This window comes from Berghia stephanieae, chromosome 15 (genome assembly GCF_034508935.2).
Source record: "Berghia stephanieae isolate SIO BIC M18660-M18661 chromosome 15, UCSD_Bste_1.3, whole genome shotgun sequence".
Lineage (NCBI taxonomy): Eukaryota > Metazoa > Mollusca > Gastropoda > Nudibranchia > Aeolidiidae > Berghia > Berghia stephanieae.
Genome location: NC_088374.1, coordinates 19239158 through 19261657, shown reverse-complemented (window position 1 = coordinate 19261657; position 22500 = coordinate 19239158). Strand labels below are relative to the sequence as shown.

Genomic DNA, 22500 nt, shown 5'->3' with positions numbered 1-22500 from the left:
CTCTGTCCAAAAAATTTGTAATATCGCCTGACAGGCGTCATGTCTCGTCCTACATGTTATGTGTTGCTGTTGGCCAGGGACCCCTTGTAAACTGCTTTGAGCACGTTTAGTGGATATTGCGCTATATAAAAGCTCAAGTTTAAGCATCCATCTGTTCACTGATAACACTCGACATTGATTGACTTTGTTAAATAAATAAATGAAATCAAATAAAATTCCCTTTATTCATCCCCAAGGGGAAATTTGTCTTTTGGGTCTATCCCAATGGAAGACTGAAATAACCCAGGCGTCTGCCGCAGTGCAGCGCCACAGAGTGAGCTAGGGCAAGGTGACTTGCTCAAGGCAACACAATGAGGCGGGAAATAGAAATCAGTACCTTTTTGGGTATGAAGTAAAGACTGTACTGCTGAACCACGATTCACACTCTTATAGTCACCAGCAGTTCTTTCCCTAATTATAAAAAAAAATAAAAAAAATTGAGCTTTTATATAGCGCAATATCCACTAAATTGTGCTCAAAGCGCTTTACAAGGGGTCCCTGGTCAACAGCAACATTTAACATGTAGGACGGGACATGACGCCTGTTAGGCGATATTATAATTTTTCGGACAAAGACAACGCTGTTAACGGCCAGGTACTCATTTTACACCTGAGTACGGTGAGAGAATGTGAGTAAAGAGCCTTTTCCAAGGACTCAACTATGCGCCGAGCGAGGCTCGAACCCAGGACCTTCCGATCCGAAAGCGAGTGTCATACCACTAGACCACATAGCCGCACTATCCCAATTATAATTATCTTGTATCTTGTCCATCCGCCTTACAGAGTGGTGAACCATGAACACATCTACAAGCCAGACTATTTGACCATCAGTCAGAAAGGCGTGACACGCATGCGCTCCGACGATGAGACAGAATTTGTCCTCCTGGACAAATGGGAACAGGAAGTGTTTTATTTCGAGAAACTCATCAAGGTAAGATATTTTTTTTAAGACCCCCCCCCCCAAAAAAAAAAAAAAACAACAGAATTTGTTGATTCAATCATCAATAATTGTTTTGCACAACTATGTAGTCCAGTGGTATGACACTTACCTTTGGAACAGAAGGTCCTGGGTTTGAGCCCTGCTATAAGCTGTGCATAGTTGAGTCCTTGGAAAAGGCTCTAAATCACATTCTCTCACAGTACTCAGGTGTAAACTGAGTACCTGGTTGTTTCCAGCATTGTCTCTGTTTGAAAAAGAAACTAATATCGCCCAACAGGTGTCATGTCTCGTCCTACACCTAAGTGTTAAGTGTTGCTGTTGGAAAGGGATCCCTTGTAAAGTGCTTTGAGCACGTTTGATGGATATTACTCTATATAAAAGCTTATCTTAATAACCTAAGAATGGCCAAAAGTGATTTAAAAAGCAACACAGATTCCATGCGCACCGCAGAGGATCGTGTTTCGTGGAGACAGCTGACCGGCAACGTGCTCAAGAGTACAAGCCATGATGGATGGTGATGGATGGACATGGATGGACATGGATCGTGATTCGTGGAGACAGCTGACCGGCAACGTGCTCAAGAGTACAAGCCATAATGGATGATGATGGATGGACATGGATGGACATGGATCGTGATTCGTGGAGACAGCTGACCGGCAACGTGCTCAAGAGTACAAGCCATAATGGATGATGATGGATGGACATGGATGGACATGGATCGTGATTCGTGGAGACAGCTGACCGGCAACGTGCTCAAGAGTACAAGCCATAATGGATGATGATGGATGGACATGGATGGACATGGATCGTGATTCGTGGAGACAGCTGACCGGCAACATGCTCAAGAGTACAAGCCAAGATGGATGATGATGATTTGTGTTTTCATTGTTTTTTGTTGTTGTTGTTGTTGTTGTTGTTGTTGTTGGCTGAGTGTTTTGAGCCCAAAACATTCTGTGTTTAGTTAATGTTTTGTTTGTTTGAATGTGTTATATTCATTTTTGTTTATTACTTAATTAGGGCAAAGTTTGAAAAAAAACAAAAACATGTCAAAACACAGCTGATGTTAGTCAAGGTGTTAATCAATATAATTTTTTCTTCCTCGTCTACAGATTAAAACTTTTGCTTTGTTCCGCAAGTGGAAAGCCTTCAGCGTCTGGCACAAGAATGTACGATCGTCCAAAATCAAGTCTTGTAAGAAGGCATTGAATGATAACCTGTTTATAGTCAACCCGGTATGTCGTCATCGTTGTAGTTGCTGTCGTCGTTATCATCATCACCATCATCATCATCATCATCATCATCATCATCATCATCATCGTTATACAACTCAACGATTAATAATAATAAACACTTTCCATCATTTTATTTTTGTCAACCCCCCCCCCCCCCCAATCCCTTCTCCCTTCTCAACCCCATCCCTACATCTAGTCCCTGCGTCCAGCGTTGATCAACGTGAGAGAGATGTGTCATCGAATCTCCGAGATGGGACTGTGTCAAATTGACAAAGATCATACTTACACACTGACAGAGTTCAGGGAAGCACAATTCAACCAGCTCAACGATGTAAGTCACCACCCCTACCACCACCCCACAAAGAACAATCTCACTATTCATTACTGCCACCGCTGTCATAATATGTGATTCAATTCACTTCAATTCAAAATGTCTTTATTGTCGGAATATGCTTCATATTACTCGTTCATCCATATTTAAGCATCTTATAATTCGTTTATTCACTTATTCAATCAATCATTTACCCCACCAACCCATCTAACCATCCATTTTTTCTGTTATTCACCCATGCATCCATACATCCATCCATTAATTTATTTTATTCACCCATCCATCCATCCATTTGTTTTATTCATCCATCCATCTATCCATCCATCCATTCATTCTTTTATTCACCCATCCATCCATCCATCCATCCATCCATCCATCCATTTGTTTTATTCATCCATCCATCCATCCATCCATTTGTTTTATTCACCCATCCATCCATCCATCCATCCATCCATTTGTTTTATTCATCCATCCATCCAACCATCCATTCATCCATCCAGTTCTTTTATTCACTCATCCATCCATCTATCCATCCATCCATCCATCCATCCATCCATCCATCCATCCATCCATCCATCCATCCACCCATCCATCCATCCATCCATCCACCCACCCATCCATCCATCTATCCACCCATCCATCCATCCATCCATCCGTCCATCACTCCATCAATCCATTCATCCATCCATCCACCCATCCATCCATCCATCCATTTCTTTTATTCATCCATCCATCCATCCATCCATCATAAGGTTGCTGGCAGACTCCAAGACTTCAGGGAACTGGTCAAGGAAGTCGTACGAAGTGCTTGTCGTACTGCCCTCCTGGAGGCTGGGTTCACACCCGATGATTACTTCTATGATGGTACTGAAAGCCCCGGAATGTATGGTAAGCCAAAAAACTGTATGAAAAGTAGTTTTCCAGAGCCCTAAGGCCCATGGAGCTGAAGTTTATCCCGGTTTCTCTAGTGTGAAATGGACAATAGAAATTGTTTGTTACCTATGGATAGGACGCTAGTCTGTTGCAAATGACTTTCCACCAGATATCAGATCAACAGACCCATCTATGCCAGTCTTCCAGAGCCCTAAGGCCCTTGGTGCCCAAGTTTATCCCAGTTTCTTTAGTGTGAAATGGACAACAGCGATTGCTTGCTACCCTATGGATAGGACACTTGTCTTTTGCAAAGGACTTTTCACCAGATCCAGCAGACCCATTAAAAAAGTATGTAGTCCTTTGGAGCCAGACTTTATCCTGGATTCTATAGTGTGAAATGGACAATAGTGATTGCTTGCTACCCTATGGATAGGACGCTAGTCCTTTGGAGCCAGACTTTATCCTGGATTCTATAGTGTGAAATGGACAATAGCAATATATATTTTTGTGCGGCTGTGTGGTCGTGTGGTCTTGTGGTATGTCACTCACATTCAGATTGGAAGGTCATGGATTTGAGTCCATCTCTGAGTAGTGCATAGTTGAGTCCTTGGAAAATGCTCTTGTTATGATGTTTTATTCAGGAGATTGAACTATTTTCTTAAATAAATAAAGTGACTTAAAAAAAAAAGAAAAAGATTTAAGCTTGGTTAAACTTTAGAATCTCTTTTTGACACCTGTATAATACCATTTTCAGGCTATTGGTCAAGCATTTGTTAGGCTAAATCGTGTGCAGATTATGAAAACCTCTCTAATTGTTTGATTAGGTTAAAAAAATAAAGTATTCGTTCAGATTCAGAGCCATTAGGCCCATGGAGCCAGAGTTTATCCTGGTTTTCTATAGTGTGAATTGGGCAATATCAATTTCTTGCTTCCCTTTCGATAGGTCGCTAGTCTATCTCAACGTACTTTCCACCAGATCAAATAGACCCATCCACCCAATCATTGCTGGGTGGACAAGGGAGTCAGAAAAAATCTCGACTTCACCCGGTATCAATCTCGGTCCCTTTGCTTGTGAAGTGAGTGCTCTACCAACTGAGCTATTAGGACCCCGGTTTGATTTTGTAATTAATCAATATTCATTTTGTTTGTTTATTCATTTGTTTGTTCTACAGGAGAGATGGGGGGTGTTCCTGGGACAGCCTCGTCGTACCTAATGCAGTCAAACTACGACATGGATATTTACGGGGAGGCACCTGAGAAAATGACGTACACAGAACAGGCCAATAAGAGAGCACACTGCAAAAGACTCACTTGGTGTGTACGATAGATTGTATTGAAACGGGGATATATATATAGCTTAATATAGCGCAATATCCACTAAATGTGCTCAAAGCGCTTTACAAGGGGTCCCTGGTCAACAGCAACATTTAACATGTAGGACGGGACATGCCGCCTATTAGGCGATATTACAATTTTTCGGACAAAGACAACGCTGTTAACGGCCAGGTACTCATTTTACACATGAGAGAATATGAGTAAAGAGCCTTTTCCAAGGACTCAACTGTGCGCCAAGCGCGAGGCTCGAACCCAGGACCTTCCGATCCGAAAGCGAGTGTCATACCACAAGACCACATAGCTGCACTATAACAATAACTTGTAGTGATTCATTACAGAGCCTGTCAAAGAAATCTCGACTCACCTATAGGTCCTGGTATCTTTACTCGTGAGATGCGTGCTCAATCACAGAGCCATCGAGACTTCTAAAACTTTGATAAAAAGCCAAAATAAAATTAGCTGGAAGGGAGACAGAGATGCAGTGAGAAATGATTTGAGTCTTGATGAAGAGAAGCCTTAAAGGGAACGGTATCGGAAACCAACTATAAATAACTTTAGAACCTTAGGCTCATGAGCTGGAGTTTATCCCAGTTTTTATAGCAAAAATGAACAAAAGCAGTTGATTGTTTTCCTTTTGATAGAATGCTATTCCATCACAAAGTACTTTCCACTAGATCTAACTGATCCAGCTACTCGATCACTGTTGGGTGAATAGATAGATCAGAAAAAAATATCGACTGCACCCGGGATCGATCTCAGTCTCATTGCATGTGAAGCGAGTGCTCTACCAACTGAGCTATCGGGACCCCCATAAATAACTATAAGTAACTGAAGATGATGAAGATGGTGATGATGATGATGATGATGATGATGATGATGATGATGATGATGATGATGATGATATGTTTGATTCCGGGTTTTTTTTTGTTGTTGTTGTTGTTGTTGTTTTTTTACAATAACTACTATGTTACTAGTGTGCATCTTGTGTGAGTGTCTATGTCAATATTGTATTGTTATAAATGTGTAACCAAATGACAAATTGCCACTTTTTTGGGGGACAATAAAGATTTATTATTATTATTAGTAACTATAAGTGTAATTTGCTTCATCCTCCTCCAGTTTCATTCGTTTGGCTGACTACCTTATCGTCAACACGATGCACGTCCTGGCTGTGAACTCCGTCTCCACCCTCCTCAACTACCTCAGCGACCAACTCCAGAACACGGCCACTCTGGCCGAGATACAGAAGTACAACGAGTACAAGGAGGAAGAGGAAGAAGAAGAGGAGGAGAAGAAAGACGCAAAGAAAGAAGAAAAACAACCGGTACGGTGGTAGTATGTATAATCTTTAACCCTCTCCTTACCAACTATAGGAAAATCGTCACAGTCGTTACGATACAACCAACAACATTTTTCTTATTCAAATTTCTTTTCTACATCATAAAATTTTAAGAAAATTAACAGTGTGTTGTAGAGCATGTTTTGCTACAGAAATTATTTATTGCAAGAATTTTACTGCTATTGTGTTTGAGTGATAAAAAATCTATTTTTGTGTTAGTTGGGTTTGGAGTTTTGGGGAAAATCCTGAAAATGGCTGGTAAGGAGAGAGTTAAGGGGTGGGAGTGGTTTTTTATGGTTTAGATATTTCAGCATTGGGGACCTATAGCTGGATAAAGCTTCTTTATCACTTTGTGATGATAATGATATTGGTGATGATGATGATGATAATAATAATAATAATAATAATAATAATAATAATAATAATAATAATATTAATAATAATAATAATAATAATAATAATAATAATAATAATAATAATAATAATAATAATAATAACAACAGTAATGTTAATAATAGTTATAATAATATTAACAATATTGTTGGTAAAATTATATCTAATACAATATTGTCTAGCACGAATAGATTACATTTTCAACGCACGTATGTCGTGAATTTAAATGCTATTAAAGAAAATATTTATGTACGCTTCTCCTTTCTTTTTTCTTTTAGTCTCCCCCTGCTCCAGGTGCTCCAGAAGAGGAGGAAGAGGCCAAGTTACCTCCCTTGTACATCACAGAATTTGTGCTGGAGCCTAACCAGCTCATGTTCTCTCCCGATGTCGAAGATTTCCACGATGGCATAGCAGAAGTTATCAAGCGTTTCCAGGACGCTGTTTTGAGCGTTCAGAATTTGGTGCCCGACGTTTACTTTGATGCTTTTACAAGGTGTGTGTTTTCGTGAAAAATGTTAAATAAATAATAAATAAATTTAAAATAAATAAATTCCCGTTATTCATCCCTAAGGGGAAATTTTTCTTAGGGTCTATTCCAAGGGAAGACTGGAATAACCCAGGCGTCAGCCACAGTGCAGCGCCGCAAAGTGAGCTAAGGCTAGGTGACTTGCTCAAGGCCACACAACGCGGCGGTTAGTCGTACTCTGTACCTTTCGGGTACGAAGCAAAGACTGTACCGCTGAGCCACACTGATGTTACGGTTATACTCAAATTGAACCTATTTTCAGGTCTGGTTACCCAAATGTTGATGATCTCATTGTTTTGTTGGAAATACTCTCAAACCAACATACAATTCTCCACTCACTTTTCTGAATTAAAAATTCACCCAATATATTTGTGACCCTCCGTCTGAAAACAGTATTATGTCAGGATGATTCAGACCCCAAAAAGTGAATTTAGAGACAATAGAATGATGAGAGATTGGAGCTTAGAAGTTTTTGCAATGCAAGAAATAGTCTTTATACTCCAGCATAACGTAAAAAAATTAAACCCAAGTTGGATATTTATGGCCATGAATTCAATTTCCCTTACAAGTGGATCCTGACATAATACCGCCTCGATACGGTGGGTCACAAATGTTTATGGTCTCATTGTTTCTTTGGAAAAACTCTCAAACCAACATACAATATATTTCATTACAATAAAGTTGAGTATTCCTTCAGAGCCTTTAGACTCATAGAGCCAGAGTTTAACCCGATTTCTTCTATAGCGTGAAATTGAGATCAGCAATTGCTTGCTACCCTTTGGATAGGACCCTAGTCCATTGGAAAGTACTTTCCACCAGACCTAACAGTCCCAGCTACTCAATCAATCACTGCTGCTTGGAGAAGAGAGTCAGAAAAATGTGTTTTTTTAACTTCAGCCAGAATCGATCTTGTTTCCTTTGCATGTCAAGCGAGTGCTTTACCAGCTGAGATATCCGAACCCTAGCAAATTAAAAAATTTTCCTCTTTTTAAAACTTTTTGTCAGCAACTGCACTGATAAATGCGCTGATGATATTTATCTTTATTAAACTGACCAATTTGTATTTTCCAGGCCCATCATCAACAACAAATTTGAGGAAAAGATTTGTGGCGAGGGTCCCAGTCTGTCGACGATGTTTGATGATGATAAACACTTACAAACGATAATCCACAATATCAGGGTATGTAAACGTCTGTCTGTCTGTCTGTCTGTCTGTCTCTCTGTCTGTCTGCCTGTCTCTCCGTCTGTCTGTCTGTCTCTCCGTCTGTCTGTCTGTCTCTCCTCTCTCTCTCTCTCTCTCTCTCTCTCTCTCTCTCTCTCTCTCTCTCCGTCTGTCTGTCTGTCTCTCTGCTTGTCTGTCTGTCTCTCTGTCTGTCTGTCTGTCTCTCTTCCTGTCTGTCTGTCTCTCTGCATGTATGTTTGTCTCTCTGCATGTTTGTCTGTCTCTGTCTGTCTGTCTGTCTCTCTCTGCCTGTCTGCTTGTGTGTCTGTCTCTCTGTCCATCTGTCTGCCTGTCTGTCTGTCTGCTAATCAGTTCAAGTCTGTATACAATATAATGATAAACTCTCACACAAAATAATTCACAATATCAGGGTAGGTTTCTATTTATCTGTTCATCTGTCTGTTTCCTAGCCTAATATGTCTGCAATGGTTGATGTACAATATCGAGATATGCTTGTCTGTCTTTCCTATTGTATGTCTGTTTCCTAGCCTAATATGTCTGCAATGGTTGATGTACAATATCGAGATATGCTTCTCTGTCTTTCCTATTGTATGTCTGTTTCCTAGCCTAATATGTCTCCAGTGGTTCATGTACAATATCGATGATATTCTTGTCTGTTTTCCTATATTGTATGTCTGTTTCCTAGCCTAATATGTCTGCAATGGTTGATGTACAATATCGAGATATGCTTCTCTGTCTTTCCTATTGTATGTCTGTTTCCTAGCCTAATATGTCTGCAATGGTTGATGTACAATATCGATGATATGCTTGTCTGTCTTTCCTATTGTATGTCTGTTTCCTAGCCTAATATGTCTGCAATGGTTGATGTACAATATCGAGATATGCTTGTCTGTCTTTCCTATTGTATGTCCTTCTGTGACTTTGTTTATCTTCTTATCTGTCTACTATTTGTTTATCTGCCTGTCTAGTTGTTTGTTTCTCCATCCGTTTACTTACAAGACTGAATGCAGATAAGACTGCAAACGATTTGAAAAAAAAAAAGTTTAAAAAATAGAACTACAAATTTTTAGCTTTCCATCCTGAACTAAATGACAAGCATTATTCAATGTTTTTGTTTTTCCTTTGTTTTTGTTTGGTTTGGCTTAATTTTCATTATTATTATTATTTTTTTTTAAGCTGTTACATTTATCTTTGTTATTTTGTGTGACAACTTAAATTTTGACACCTCTCCTGAACATGGAGTGTGCAAAACGTGAAAAATCAGTAGTGAGAGGGAAAGTGTTAAAAGGTTGAGATGAGAAGCATTCTGCCATTTCTGAGTCATTAATTAATTTCACCTATAAATGAAGCTCAGTAACTGTTTGTTTTTTCTTGTTTTTTTTTTTTTTTTACCTATTAATGAAGTTTAACTCGTCAACTACTTTTTCACCTCTAAACAAAGTTCAATTCATTAATTATTTTTTTTCCACCAATTAACGAAGTTCAACTCATTAATTTTGTTTTCACTTAAAAAGGAAGTTCAAGTTATGAATAATTTTATTTCACCTATAAATAAAATAAAATAAAATTTATCTTTTATAAGTGCAATATCCACTAAACATGCTCAAAACGCTTTACAAGGTGTCCCTGGCCAACAGCAACACTTAACATGTAGGATGGGACTTGACGCCTGTTAGGCGATATTATATTTTTTTTGGACAGAGACAATGTTAATGGCCAGGTACTCATTTTACACCTGAGTGCGGTGAGAGAATGTAAATAAAGAGCTTTTTCAAGGCCTCAACTATGCGCCGAGTGAGGCTCGGGCCCAGGACCTTCCATTCCGAAAGCGAGTGTCATACCACAAGACCAGATAGCTGCACTATTCAAAATTCAATTCATTAACTATTTTTCCCCTCTTTGTAATGAAAACAGGAGGCCCTAACTGCAGCTTTCAACGCAGCCAGCCAATACTCTGACACCTTTGAGGCGTACCGAGAATTTTACAAGGAAAATGAAAGTTTGGACCTCAACTCAGTCAGAGGGGTGGACCACGGTGAGTTGATGGTTTTGTGTATACTCATCCATCCATCTGTCCATCCATCCATTCATTCATCCATCCATCTGTCCATCCGTCCATCCATCCATCCATCCATCCACCCATCTGCCCATCCATCCATTCACTCATCCATCCATCCGTCCATCCATCCATCCATCCATCCATCCATCCATCCATCCATCCATCCACCCATCCACCCATCCATCCATCCACCCATCCATCCATCCATCCATCCACCACCCCATCATCCATCCCCATCCACACCTCATCCATCCATCCATCCATCCACCCATCCATCCATCCATCCATCCAACCATCCCCCATCCATCCATCCACCCATCCACCCATCCACACATCCATCCACCCATCCATCCATCCATCCACCCATCCACACATCCATCCACCCATCCATCCATCCATCCATCCACCCATCCACACATTCATCCATCCATCCATCACCATCCATCCATCCATCCACCCATCCACCCATCCACCCATCCACCCATCCACACATCATCATCCATCCATCCATCCACCACATCCACACATCCATCCATCCACATCCACCCATCCACCATCCATCCATCCACCCATCCACCCATCCTCCACACATCCATCCATCCCATCCACATCCATCCATCCATCCATCCATCCATCCATCCATCCATCCCACCCATCCATCCCATCCATCCATCCATCCATCCATCCATCCATCACCATCCATCCATCCATCCATCCATCCCCCCATCCATCCATCCATCCATCCATCCATCCATCCATCCATCCATCATCCATCCATCCATCCATCCACCCATCCACCCATCCACACCATCCATCCATCCATCCACCATCATCCACCATCCATCCACCATCATCCATCCATCCATCCATCCATCTCCATCCATCCATCCTCCATCCATCCATCCATCCCATCCATCATCACATCACCATCCATCCATCATCAACACCCACCCATATCATCCATCCACCACATCACCCATTCTATATCATCCATCATTCATCATCTCCATCCATCACCATCCAACACCATCCATCCATCCATCCATCCAACAATCCACCCATTGAATCATCCACCAATCCCTCTATTCTATATTATTTCCATGATTCATTGCCAATCAGGAGGAGTGGAACCCACAGGTATAACAAACCGCCAATCTTCTCCGACAAAAACTGTTTTTATATTTCGTCCATTTTTTATCTCTCAACATAACACGATACTCCAATGACCTTACCACACGGATATGACCTTTTTATCACTTCTAAAGCCATAATTCCTTGGTAATAAAGGAAATTGAAATATAACAGCTTAAAAAAAAAAGAAGAATAAAATAATAATAATAATAATAATAATAATAATAATAATAATAATAATAATAATAATAATAATAATAATAATAATAATAATAATAATAATAATAATAATAATAACAATAATAAAAAATAATAATAATAATAATAATAATAATAATAATAATAATAATAATAATAATAATGATAATATTAATAATAATAACAATAATGATAATAATAATAATAATCATAATAATAGCCATGGAACGTTTTGGGCTCAAAACCCTTCTCCAGTCAATAACAAAAACAATTAAAAAAAAAAATGTATACACTAGATAATGATGCATTTATGTTTATCGAGGAGGAGGAGGGGGGGGGGGAGGGAAAAAAGAAGAAAGCAAAAAAAAAAAAATAAAAAAAAGAGAGAGAGAGAGAGAGAGCGAGAGAGAGAGAGAGAGAGAGAGAGAGAGAGAGAGAGAGAGAGAGAGAGAGAGAGAGAGAGAGAGAGAGAGAGAGAGAGATCAGGTTAATAAAGAATAAGAGAGATCAAACGAAATAAATAATCAATGATGACCAAGTTCAATAACTATTGTCTATTTTGGGACTGTTTAAAGGTCGTTTCCTTCTTGTGGAAAGGTAAAATAGAAGGCCATTTTGTGTGAGTGACCTTTGGTGACAAATCAGATTCTGTTTCTCAACATAAATCAGTACATATGTAACTCCCTGTAAAACTTTTAACTTGAGGTTTTCCATAGCACAATATCCACTAAATGTGCTCAAAGTACTTTACAAAGGGTCCCTGACCAACAGCAACACATAACACGTGGAACTAGACATGATTCCTGTTAGGCGATATTACAATTTTCCTGACAGGACACCGCTGTTAACGACCAGGTACTCATTTTACACCTGAGTATGGTGAGAATGTGAATTAAGAGTCTTTTCCAAGGACTCAACTATGTGCCGAGCGAGGCTTGAACCCAGGACCTTCCGATCCGAAAGCGAGTGTCATACCACTAGACCACATAGCCGCACATAACTCACTGCACCCAACTATGCACCACTCACAGTGGGACTCGAACCTTGGACCTACCAATCCAAAGGCGAGTGTCATAAGGGGCAGCATAGCATGGTTCAGTGGTTCAGTCTTTGCTTCATACACAAAAGGTATACCAAAATCGACCACTGCTGCGCTGTGCGGCCTTGAGCAAGTCATCTCATCCTAGCTCAATTTGCAGCTCTGCACTGCTTCTAACGCCTGGGTTATTCCAGTCATCCCTTGGACTAGACCCTGAAGACAAATTTCCCCCTATTGGAGGAATAAGGGAATTTTATTGTATTTAATTTTATTGATGTTCATCATAAGACCACAAAGCCTTACAGACTATTGATGAAGTCCATTGGATGTGCGGCTATGTGGTCTTTTAGTATGACACTCGCTTTTGGATCGGACGCATAGTTGAGTCCTTGGAAAAGGCTCTTTACTCACATTCTCTCACTGTAAAATGAGTACCTGGCTGTTAACAGTGTTGTCTCTGTCCGAAAAAATTATGATATCGCCTTAGAGGAGTCATTTCTTGTCCTAAATGTTTAATGTTGCTGTTGGCCAGAGACCCCTTGTAAAGCACTTTGAGCATGTTTAGTGGATATTGCGCTATATAAACGCTCAATTAAAAATTAAAAAAAAAAAAGAATTGATGTCACAAAAAGATGTCTCACAAATTTGCCTCCTATTTCACTGTAGTCCGTCTTCTTAGTCTTATTCAGTTATTTCATTTCAGTTTAGAATCCTACGTTAACTCCCCATTTCTTTCCTTATTTTTCATCAAGTAGGCTTATACATTCTCTCTTATCATTTCCTTGAGTCAAAACTGACGTTGACGCCTATTTATTAGCAGGTCTGATAACTCAAATTGATTTGGGCTGATTGGTGTAATGGAAATACTCTTAAACTAACATCAAATAGTGTTCATCACAACAATCTTAAAGCAGGCCCATAATAGGATTCAATAGTCTGATGTCACGTCCGCCCAGCAACCAGTAGACTGATTCTAAACAAAGAAAATACGTATTTTTTATTCTTCATGCTGGCTAGAACTTTTCATATGTCATGTGAACAGAATGTGTAAAAGTCAAAACATGATCAGATTTATAATGTTTTTTTCCCTCTGGATACACTTTTATGTTCCTCTGAGAAATATTTAATAAGGGCATCCGCCATTGTTCTGATAGTTTAGGCTTCATTAATTCAAAGGATTTTAAAATACACCACAAAAGAACCAGTTGCTAAGTTACAATGCATCATTAGGAAGGAAGTGACGTTACGACTATTGAATCCTATTGCATTCAGATAACCGACCTGCTAATAAATGCACATAGGTTAAAACCTTTTAAAAAAATCATTTTTTCAACGCTTATGAATTATTTATTTTTAAAATTTTTTAAATTTGGTGTCTGATAACCTAATTCCAAGTGGGCTCATTGTTGTCACGGAAATCTAAAAAAATGACGCAAAATATTGTCCATTTCAACAATGTTAAAATAGGCCCATAAGTGGGTTCGGATGTCAGACCTGCATATTATATGTACACATCGGTTCCACCCATAATATGCCTGTATAAATAAGATAAAAAATTATAGATGCAAAATAATCTATTCGTGTCTTCCTTTAATTTCTGCATAGTTTTATTTCAGTCAACTTAAATTTCAAACGAACTGGTATTCATGTCATTTGTGACCTGTTGTATCGAAAAAGATGAATCTGACGTTTGAGGTTTTTAGTTAAACTTTGAAATATCGAGTAAAATTTATAAACAAAAATAAATATAACAGCTTATAAAAAAAAGAAAAGAGGGACAAAAAACAAACACAGAACGTTTTGGGCTCAAAACCCTTCTTCAGCTGCCAACAACAACAACAACAAGATAACCCAATGAAAACATTATTTGATTTAACTAAAAAATAAAATCCAGTAATGTAATTATATTTTCATTGATTTTTGTTGTTGTTGGTGGCTGAGGAAGGGTTTTGAGCCCAAAACGGTTAGTGGTTAGCATTTTTGTTCTTTTTTTAAAGTTGTTATATTCCTTTTTTTTTTTGTTTATTACTTTTTGCAGTCCACAGCTTCGTGCAGCCTAGTACGTATCACTTTTGATGAGTAAAAATAAACGTTTTCATTGATTAGAGAGAGTCTAGAACGACCACTTTGACTGATGTTCTGGGGTGGGAATGAGATTAGCGGAAGAGTAGTGTCCCTTGATTGGACGTCACCCATAGTCTGTGACGTCACCGGCGGAAAAGTTATTAGAGAGAGAACGTCATGTTGGTTGTGCGCATGCGTCTCTCGTCCTTGCTTCCGGTGAAAGCGGCTTGAGACACTTCAAAACCAAATTGACGTTCTCTCTGTAAGGTGACGTCCAATCAAGGGACGCTACTCTTCCGCTAATCTCATTCCCTATAGACAGGTTTTTACTGTAGGCCTACTTTACTTTGAAAAATTAAATTTTCTAACTCGGATCAATTTGACTTTACACTCAATTTTCCTTCATTGTGTTCCTTCCGACATTTTACTAGAGTTGTCTTCCTTTTACATCATTGGGAAAAGTGAGGCAAAAAGCTAGTTTAGGTGGCTTTTTGCCTCACTTTGTCCCACCCAATGAACACGGCTCAGACGGATGCAACGGGTCACATTTATTTATGAATGCAACCATTGTTTTTTCTCTCCGTTCTTTTCTTTTCTTTCAATTTTTCTTTTTTTCTTTTTTAATCATATTTTTTAAAAATTCCTTTCGACTGTTTTCACTTTTTGTGCATATCATATATTTCTCTTTTTTTTTCTCCCTCCATTCTTTCCTTTTCTTTCTTTCTTTTTATCTTTTTTTAAAAAATTGGTTTAAAAAATTCCTTTTGCCTTTTTCACTTTTTGTGCATTTATTTCTCTTTTAATGTTTTTAAACATTTTTTTAACCCCCCCCCCCTCCCCCTAATTCATTTTTATTATCTTTAGATTGCCTTCTTGCAGCTTTTTTTACTTGCAATGTCAAATTAATTTATTTTCAAATATTTTATTTTGCATAAATTTTTTTTTACCCTTTTGATTTTTGCATTTCCTTATTAACTCACTCAACCCTACCACCGAATATCTCCCTGGTATACCCGGGGTTACTTTTACCCCATGCCTATTTATTATTACATTTTTCTGAGACAAAATCATAGGAGTAGTATCAAAGCTAATGTTTTTAATATTTGCATGTTAATGGTAGTTGAATAAAAATATCTATGTACATGCTCCTTTTTAATACATTTTTTCCAATTTTGAAAAGTAGCAAAAATCTCTAGGATTGAGTGAGTTAATATTTTATGGTCCAATATTTAGTTTATTTTGTCTTTCGTGGTGTATTTTAAAATCCTTTGAATGAAGCCTTTTAAAATTGACATCGATTTTATTTGTTAATAATCAATATTAAACTTTATTTTATAAACAACTGGGATTCCTGTGTCCCAGTGCGGCTATGCGGTCTAGTGGTATGACACTCGCTTTCGGATCGGAAGGTCCTGGGTTCGAGCTTCACGCTCGGCGCATAGTTGAGTCCTTGGAAAAAGCTCTTTACTCACATTCTCTCACCGTACTCAGGTGTAAAATGCATACCTGGCTTTTAACAGCGTTGTCTTTGTCCGAACAATTGTAATGTCGCCTAATAGGCGACATGTCCCGTCCTACATGTTAAATGTCGCTGTTGACCAGGGACCCCTTGTAAAGCGCTTTGAGCACATTTAGTGGATATTGCGCTATATAAAGCTCAATTAAAAAAAAAAAAGATTAATTTAAATAACGTTGAATAACTGTAGATTCTTCAAATAAAGAAATACAATAAAAAATATAGGCACAGCAATTTCAATGACTTACATAGTAATTGACATTACGTTTTACATACATGATAGGTAAAACATCAGGGGGGCAGCGCGATTCAGTGGTACGGTTTTTGCTTCCTACCTGAAAGGTGCTAAGTTCGATCACCCGCCGCTGCGCTGTGTAGCCTTGAGCCTTAGAGAGAGAGCGTCATGTTGGTTGTGCAGATGCGCCTCTCGTCCTCGCTTCCGGTGAAAGCGGCTTGAGACACTTCAAAACCAAATTGACGTTCTCTCTGTAAGGTGACGTCCAATCAAGGGACGCTACTCTTCCGCTAATCTCATTCCCTATGGGATGAATAAAGGGAATTTTATTTTATTTATTATTAAAATATAAATCATGAGATAAAATGGTGAATTTTCAATTTAGGAGGAGAGTGTTCCAAAAATGCCAATATCGATATAACATTTTACTAGTAGTAGTAGTATCGTTCGGCTACAATTCTTTATTCAAGGTATCAATCCAGTTTCTGAAGTCCTCATCACATTTGTTGATGGTTTCAAATCCCCTTCCAGTTTTTACTGATTGTTTGTGATTTGTCCACAGATGTCCAGTTCTTCGCCGACCACCTTGCCAAATACCATCTCCAGCACAAGATGTGTAAGAGAATCGTTGAGAAGAGGCCCATCGGAATGTTGCTGGTGGACGCCTCCAAGATGAAGTCTCTGCTCATACCATCTCCTCTCAGATGTCTGGATGTAGGCTTTTTGTTTGTCTGTTTGTTGTTGTTGTTGTTGCTTGCTTTATCATTAGTCTTATTTTTGTGCATAGCCACAAGAAATACCCAATTATAAAATCATTATCACCAGTGCTAGGTCCATTTCATCGCCTCTGTGTTGCAGGTTCTTAAGTCAGTGTCAGTGCACTTCATTCCTTAAATTAAATTAAATTGAACTTTATAGAGCGCAATATCCACTAAATGTGCTCAAAGCGCTTTACAAGGGGTCCCTGGTCAACAGCAACATTTAACATTTAGGATGGGACATAACGCCTGTTAGGCGATATTATAATTTTCGGACAAAGACAACGCTGTTAACGGCCAGGTACTCATTTCACACCTGAGTACGGTGAGAGAATGTGAGTAAAGAGCCTTTTCCAAGGATTTAACTATGCGCCGAATGCGAGGCTCGAACCCAGGACCTTCCGATCCGAAAGCAAGTGTCATATCACAAGACCGCATAGCCGCACAGTCCCAAGTTACATTCCCAGAGAATGTGTTCGATTGACTGCATTGGGTGTCCACACGTATACTAACTGTCCGTGGAAAGTCGCCACTTAAGCATAAAATAGTACAGCACAAAATACTCGATTCCCATGTGGTGGAAGGTCAATCCAAATTGCATTTTGTTTTTAAATTCCAGCAATTATTTTAATTATCGTCATTGTCTTCATGTACGGCTATGTGGTCTAGTGGTATGACACTCGCTTTCGGATCGGAAGGTCCTGGGTTCGAGCCTCGCTCTGCGCATAGTTGAGTCCCTGGAAAAGGCTCTTTACTCACATTCTCTCACCGTACTCAGCTTTAAATTGAGTACCTGGCCATTAACAGCGTTGTCTCTGTCCGAAAAATTGTGATATTGCCTCTAACAGACGTCATGTCTCGTTCTACATGTTACGTGTTGCTGTTGGTCATGGACCCCTTGTAAAGCGCTTTGAGCACATTTAGTGGATATTGCGCTATATAAAAGCTCAAGTTTTTTTTTGTTTTTTTTTGTTTTTTTTCATTCTCATCAAAAGAAGGAAATATGTCACACATTAATATTTTGCAAAGCAAGGGGCAGCGTGGCTCAGAAGTAAGCTCTTTGCTTACAGACCCGAAAGGCACTGAGTATGAATACCCACTGTGCTGTGTGCGTGACATTGAGCAAGTCACCTCGCCCTAGCTCAACTTGTGTTGCTGCACTGCGGCTGATGCCTGGGTTATTCCAGTCTTGCCTTGGAATAGACCCTAAAGACAAATTTCCCCCACAGGATGAATAAAAATAATTTTAAAAAATAAAAAATAGTAATCTTAAATCTCAAATCTAATGCGAATTATGCCAACACACACCAATCAGGGGAATCTTTAACGATTTTAAAAAGTATAATTTTAAATATTTCCTTATCCTGTAAAATATCCATTAAGCAATAATTAATTGTCGTCATGTGATCATTGCAATTTTTTAAATTATTTCATTATTATTATTATTATCATTATTATTATTATTATTATCATTATTATTATTATTATTATTATTATTATTATATTATTATTATTATTATCATTTTTATTATTATTATTATTATTATTATTATTATTATTATTATTATTATTATTATTATTATTATTATTATTATTATCATTATTATTATTATCATTTATTATTATTATTATTATTATTATTATTATTATTATTATTATTATTATTATTATTATTATTATTATTATTATTATTATTATTATTATTATTATTATTATTATAATCATTATCATTATCATTATATTATATTATTATTATTATTATTATTATTATTATTATTATTATTATATATATATCATATTTATATATTATTATTATTATTATTATTATTATTATTATTATTATTATTATTATTATTATTATTATTATTATTATTATTATATATTATCATTATATCATCATTATCATTATTATCATCGATTGTGATATCTCAATTTTTATTCAGGTAATCAATGACATGCTCCCAGTCCTGGCCAGGAAAGAAGTCGACAGACTCATCGCCGAGTTACAAGATGGACAATTCAAGCTGGAGCTGGTCCCGACCACCACCATTGAGTTTGTGAATTCGCTCACGTTCTTGGACGATATTCAAGTCAGGGTGAGGGAGATTGCTCTTGTTGTTGTTGTTGTTTGTTGATTTGATTTCAGCTTTAGAGTATATTGGTTATTTTTTATCATTTACGACCCTGTAATCATCTTTGTTGTCGTCATTGATTTTGTTGTGGTCATCATGATGATCATCAATATTATTATTATTGTGATGATAATAGTAATAATAATGATGATGATGATGACGATGATGATGATGATGATGATGATGATGATGATGATGATGATGATGATGATGATGATGATGATGATGATGATGCTGATGATGATGATGATGATGATGATGATGATGATGATGATGATGATGACGACAATGACAACAATGACAAGACGTGACGGCGACGATGATAATGATGATGATAATGATGATTGTATCATGAATGAATAAATAAACTTTACTCATCCATAGGGAAATAGGATTCACGTACGTGAATTACTAGAATGAATAAATAAGAGTTATAAAATATATTGACATAATTTTACAAACGATATCGTAAATAAATTTTTTTAGAAAAATAGAAGTTAAAATAGATTATTGATTAAATTAAATTAATAATTGAAAGTGAATTAATGATTGATTCTTTTTGTTGTTGAAAATGTTGCTTTTTCTCCAGATTGATCCCCTTGAGAGAGAGGCATTGATAGTCAAAGAGATGTACGAGTTGATTGAACAGTTCCAGGTGCCTTTGCCTGATGAAGATCTTGTCGTCTATCAGGTAGGCATGGCCATGTAGATTTCTGATTTACTCACTTACGATAAGTAATGAAATGTAAGCTTCAATTTATTTAACAAAAATAGATAATGTGGATGTTTGTTTCGGGTTTCCCCTTTATCAAGAAAACATGATGAATGAAAGAAACAGTAAAGATGAATGAGAAATGTGAGAATGGCGTAGTTATTGGTGTTGGTTGAATAAATGTTCACCCATTGGTGAAAATAAGGATAAATATTGATGAAAAAAAAAAAGTGATGTGCGCGATCACAGAAAATTTACCTCAACAACACCATTCTCACATTTCTCATTTGACTTTAGCGTTGGAAACAAAATTTGAATTCCAAAAATGCACGAGTTTAAGAAATCTTTACTTTCACCCCTCAATCAATTCTGATTTCATTATCTCTGAATAAAAGAAATTTTCAAAAATACTTTAAAAAAAGAAATAAAAATCTAGTTTCGTGACAATAAATGTTTGATAATCTGACGTCACAAATTATTATTGTAAACTGGATATCGTTACTTCCTTTGGGGAGGGTAAGAATTATTGTCTATTATTGTGTTATTATTGATTCATGCAGGAGAAAAATATTTCTTGATCTCCAACAATGTCTTTTTTTTTTTTTTACAAACGATAATAGGCATGCCTCATAAAATCTTTGACATTATTCTGTAGCAAAAATAGGTTTTTCCTAAAACAAATGGATGTATAATGATATACGATTCTTTCATTTCTTTGGGTTGATTAAACGAGTTATTTTTATCCTGCCAAATAACACCACGAGCTCGTGAGTATGTGTTGATGCACGAAAAGAAAATAACGAGTTTAATAAATACAAAGAAATGAAAGAATACGTTTATTCCATTCCTCCAAGTAAGATTATTAGATACTTCGTGACCAATTGTATGGTCGTTGTACTTTGATTTGCCATAATTTGTGTTTTTTTCTCTATTTGCTTGAATGACAATTTGACCAAAAAAGAAAGAAAATTGGATTTGTATTCATGCGCACCAAAAGATTGTTTTTAATTGTCAATCAGCTGTATGTTTACATCTTATTTTAAACCATTAAAGTGAGTATGAACATATCCTGCAATCATTGAATAAAATTTTTATTCATCGCGTTCAAAGCATTATTCAATGATTGCATATTTATTCAGATATGATAGGGTTTTTGTGCGGCTATGTGGTCTTGTGGTATGACACTCACTATCGGATCGGAAGGTCCTGGGTTTCAGCCTCATGCTCGGCACATAGTTGAGTCCTTGGAAAAGGCTCACATTCTCTCACCGTACTCAGGTGTAAAATGAGTACCTGGCCGTTAACAGCGTTGTCTTTGTCCGAAAAATTGTAATATTGCCTAACAGGCGGCATGTCTCATCCTTCATGTTAAATGTTGCTGATGACCAGGGATACCTTGTAAAGCGCTTTGAGCACATTTAGTGGATATTGCACTATATAAATATATATATATTTTTTTCCAATGGGAGGGGTGGAATGGTGTCCATTACTGTGTTATTATCTTTACCTCTAATCTCTCAGACCCTGAGTCCATCCATCACCAATGTGCGTAATGCCATTGACAAGTCTTTGACGGAAAGAGACAGTAACATCGACAAGTTCTGTACACATCTGGACAAGGACATTGTCGAGCTAGGCAAAGAAGTCAAGGAAGTCAAACAGGAAGCTCAGGTATTCGGGGTTGTCATGATTGAAGTGTAGCGAGTTCGGGGTTGTCATGATTGAAGTGTAGCAAGTTCAGGGTTGTCATGATTGAAGTGTAGCAAGTTCAGGGTTGTCATGATTGAAGTGTAGCAAGTTTGGGGTTGTCAGGATTGAAGTGTAGCAAGTTCAGGGTTGTCATGATTGAAGTGTAGCAAGTTCAGGGTTGTCATGATTGAAGTGGAGCGAGTTCAGAGTTGTCATGATTGAAGTGTAGCAAGTTCTGGGTTGTCATGATTCAAGTGTAGACCTGCCTACTGAAAATGTAAAAATTCGTAGTTTTTAAATGATACAAATAGTAGTCGTCGCTATAGTTAACTTTATAGTTCAACAATTTACCCTCACGAGGATTAAATAACACTTCAAAAACCTCTAAATTATATCGCCTGGTACCAAAACTTTCACTTTTCATTATTTTATTGACTTTGAAATGCTCATGAATGTCTGAAACTGGAGCCAAAATTTCCTAATTCTACGATTTGTTTGTAATGGTTGACAGGTCTGGAGGTGAAGGGAGATAAGCATGAAGAAGAAAGATTTAATATTTCAAAAGAAGATTTATTTTTTCATCAACGTAAAATTAAAGTATTTTCATGTGGGAATTTGTTTTTATTTGTTCCAATCTTTTCCAACTTTCAATTTTCCACTTTTACAAAAATTCTCTCAACACAAAAGCTGTAAGTCCATTATTTAACTCAACTTTTACCGTTGATAGTTACAAGACAAAGAATGACTTATTCAAATAACCTAAGAATGGCCAAATGG

The 22500-nt window shown here is 37.5% G+C and overlaps 1 protein-coding gene across 1 annotated transcript in view; it reads left to right on the top strand.

The window, feature by feature from the left end:
* LOC144960516 (dynein axonemal heavy chain 6-like) overlaps nt 1-22500 on the top strand; it is a 122682-nt gene that overhangs the window by 5470 nt on the left and 94712 nt on the right. The window contains 14 exon segments of the mRNA XM_078893699.1: nt 822-969; nt 2088-2210; nt 2407-2541; nt 3294-3429; nt 4587-4728; nt 5869-6073; nt 6760-6974; nt 8079-8187; nt 10105-10225; nt 11369-11386; nt 16995-17146; nt 19134-19286; nt 19912-20013; nt 21556-21705. Of these exon segments, the coding sequence (XP_078749825.1) occupies nt 822-969; nt 2088-2210; nt 2407-2541; nt 3294-3429; nt 4587-4728; nt 5869-6073; nt 6760-6974; nt 8079-8187; nt 10105-10225; nt 11369-11386; nt 16995-17146; nt 19134-19286; nt 19912-20013; nt 21556-21705 (1909 nt within the window).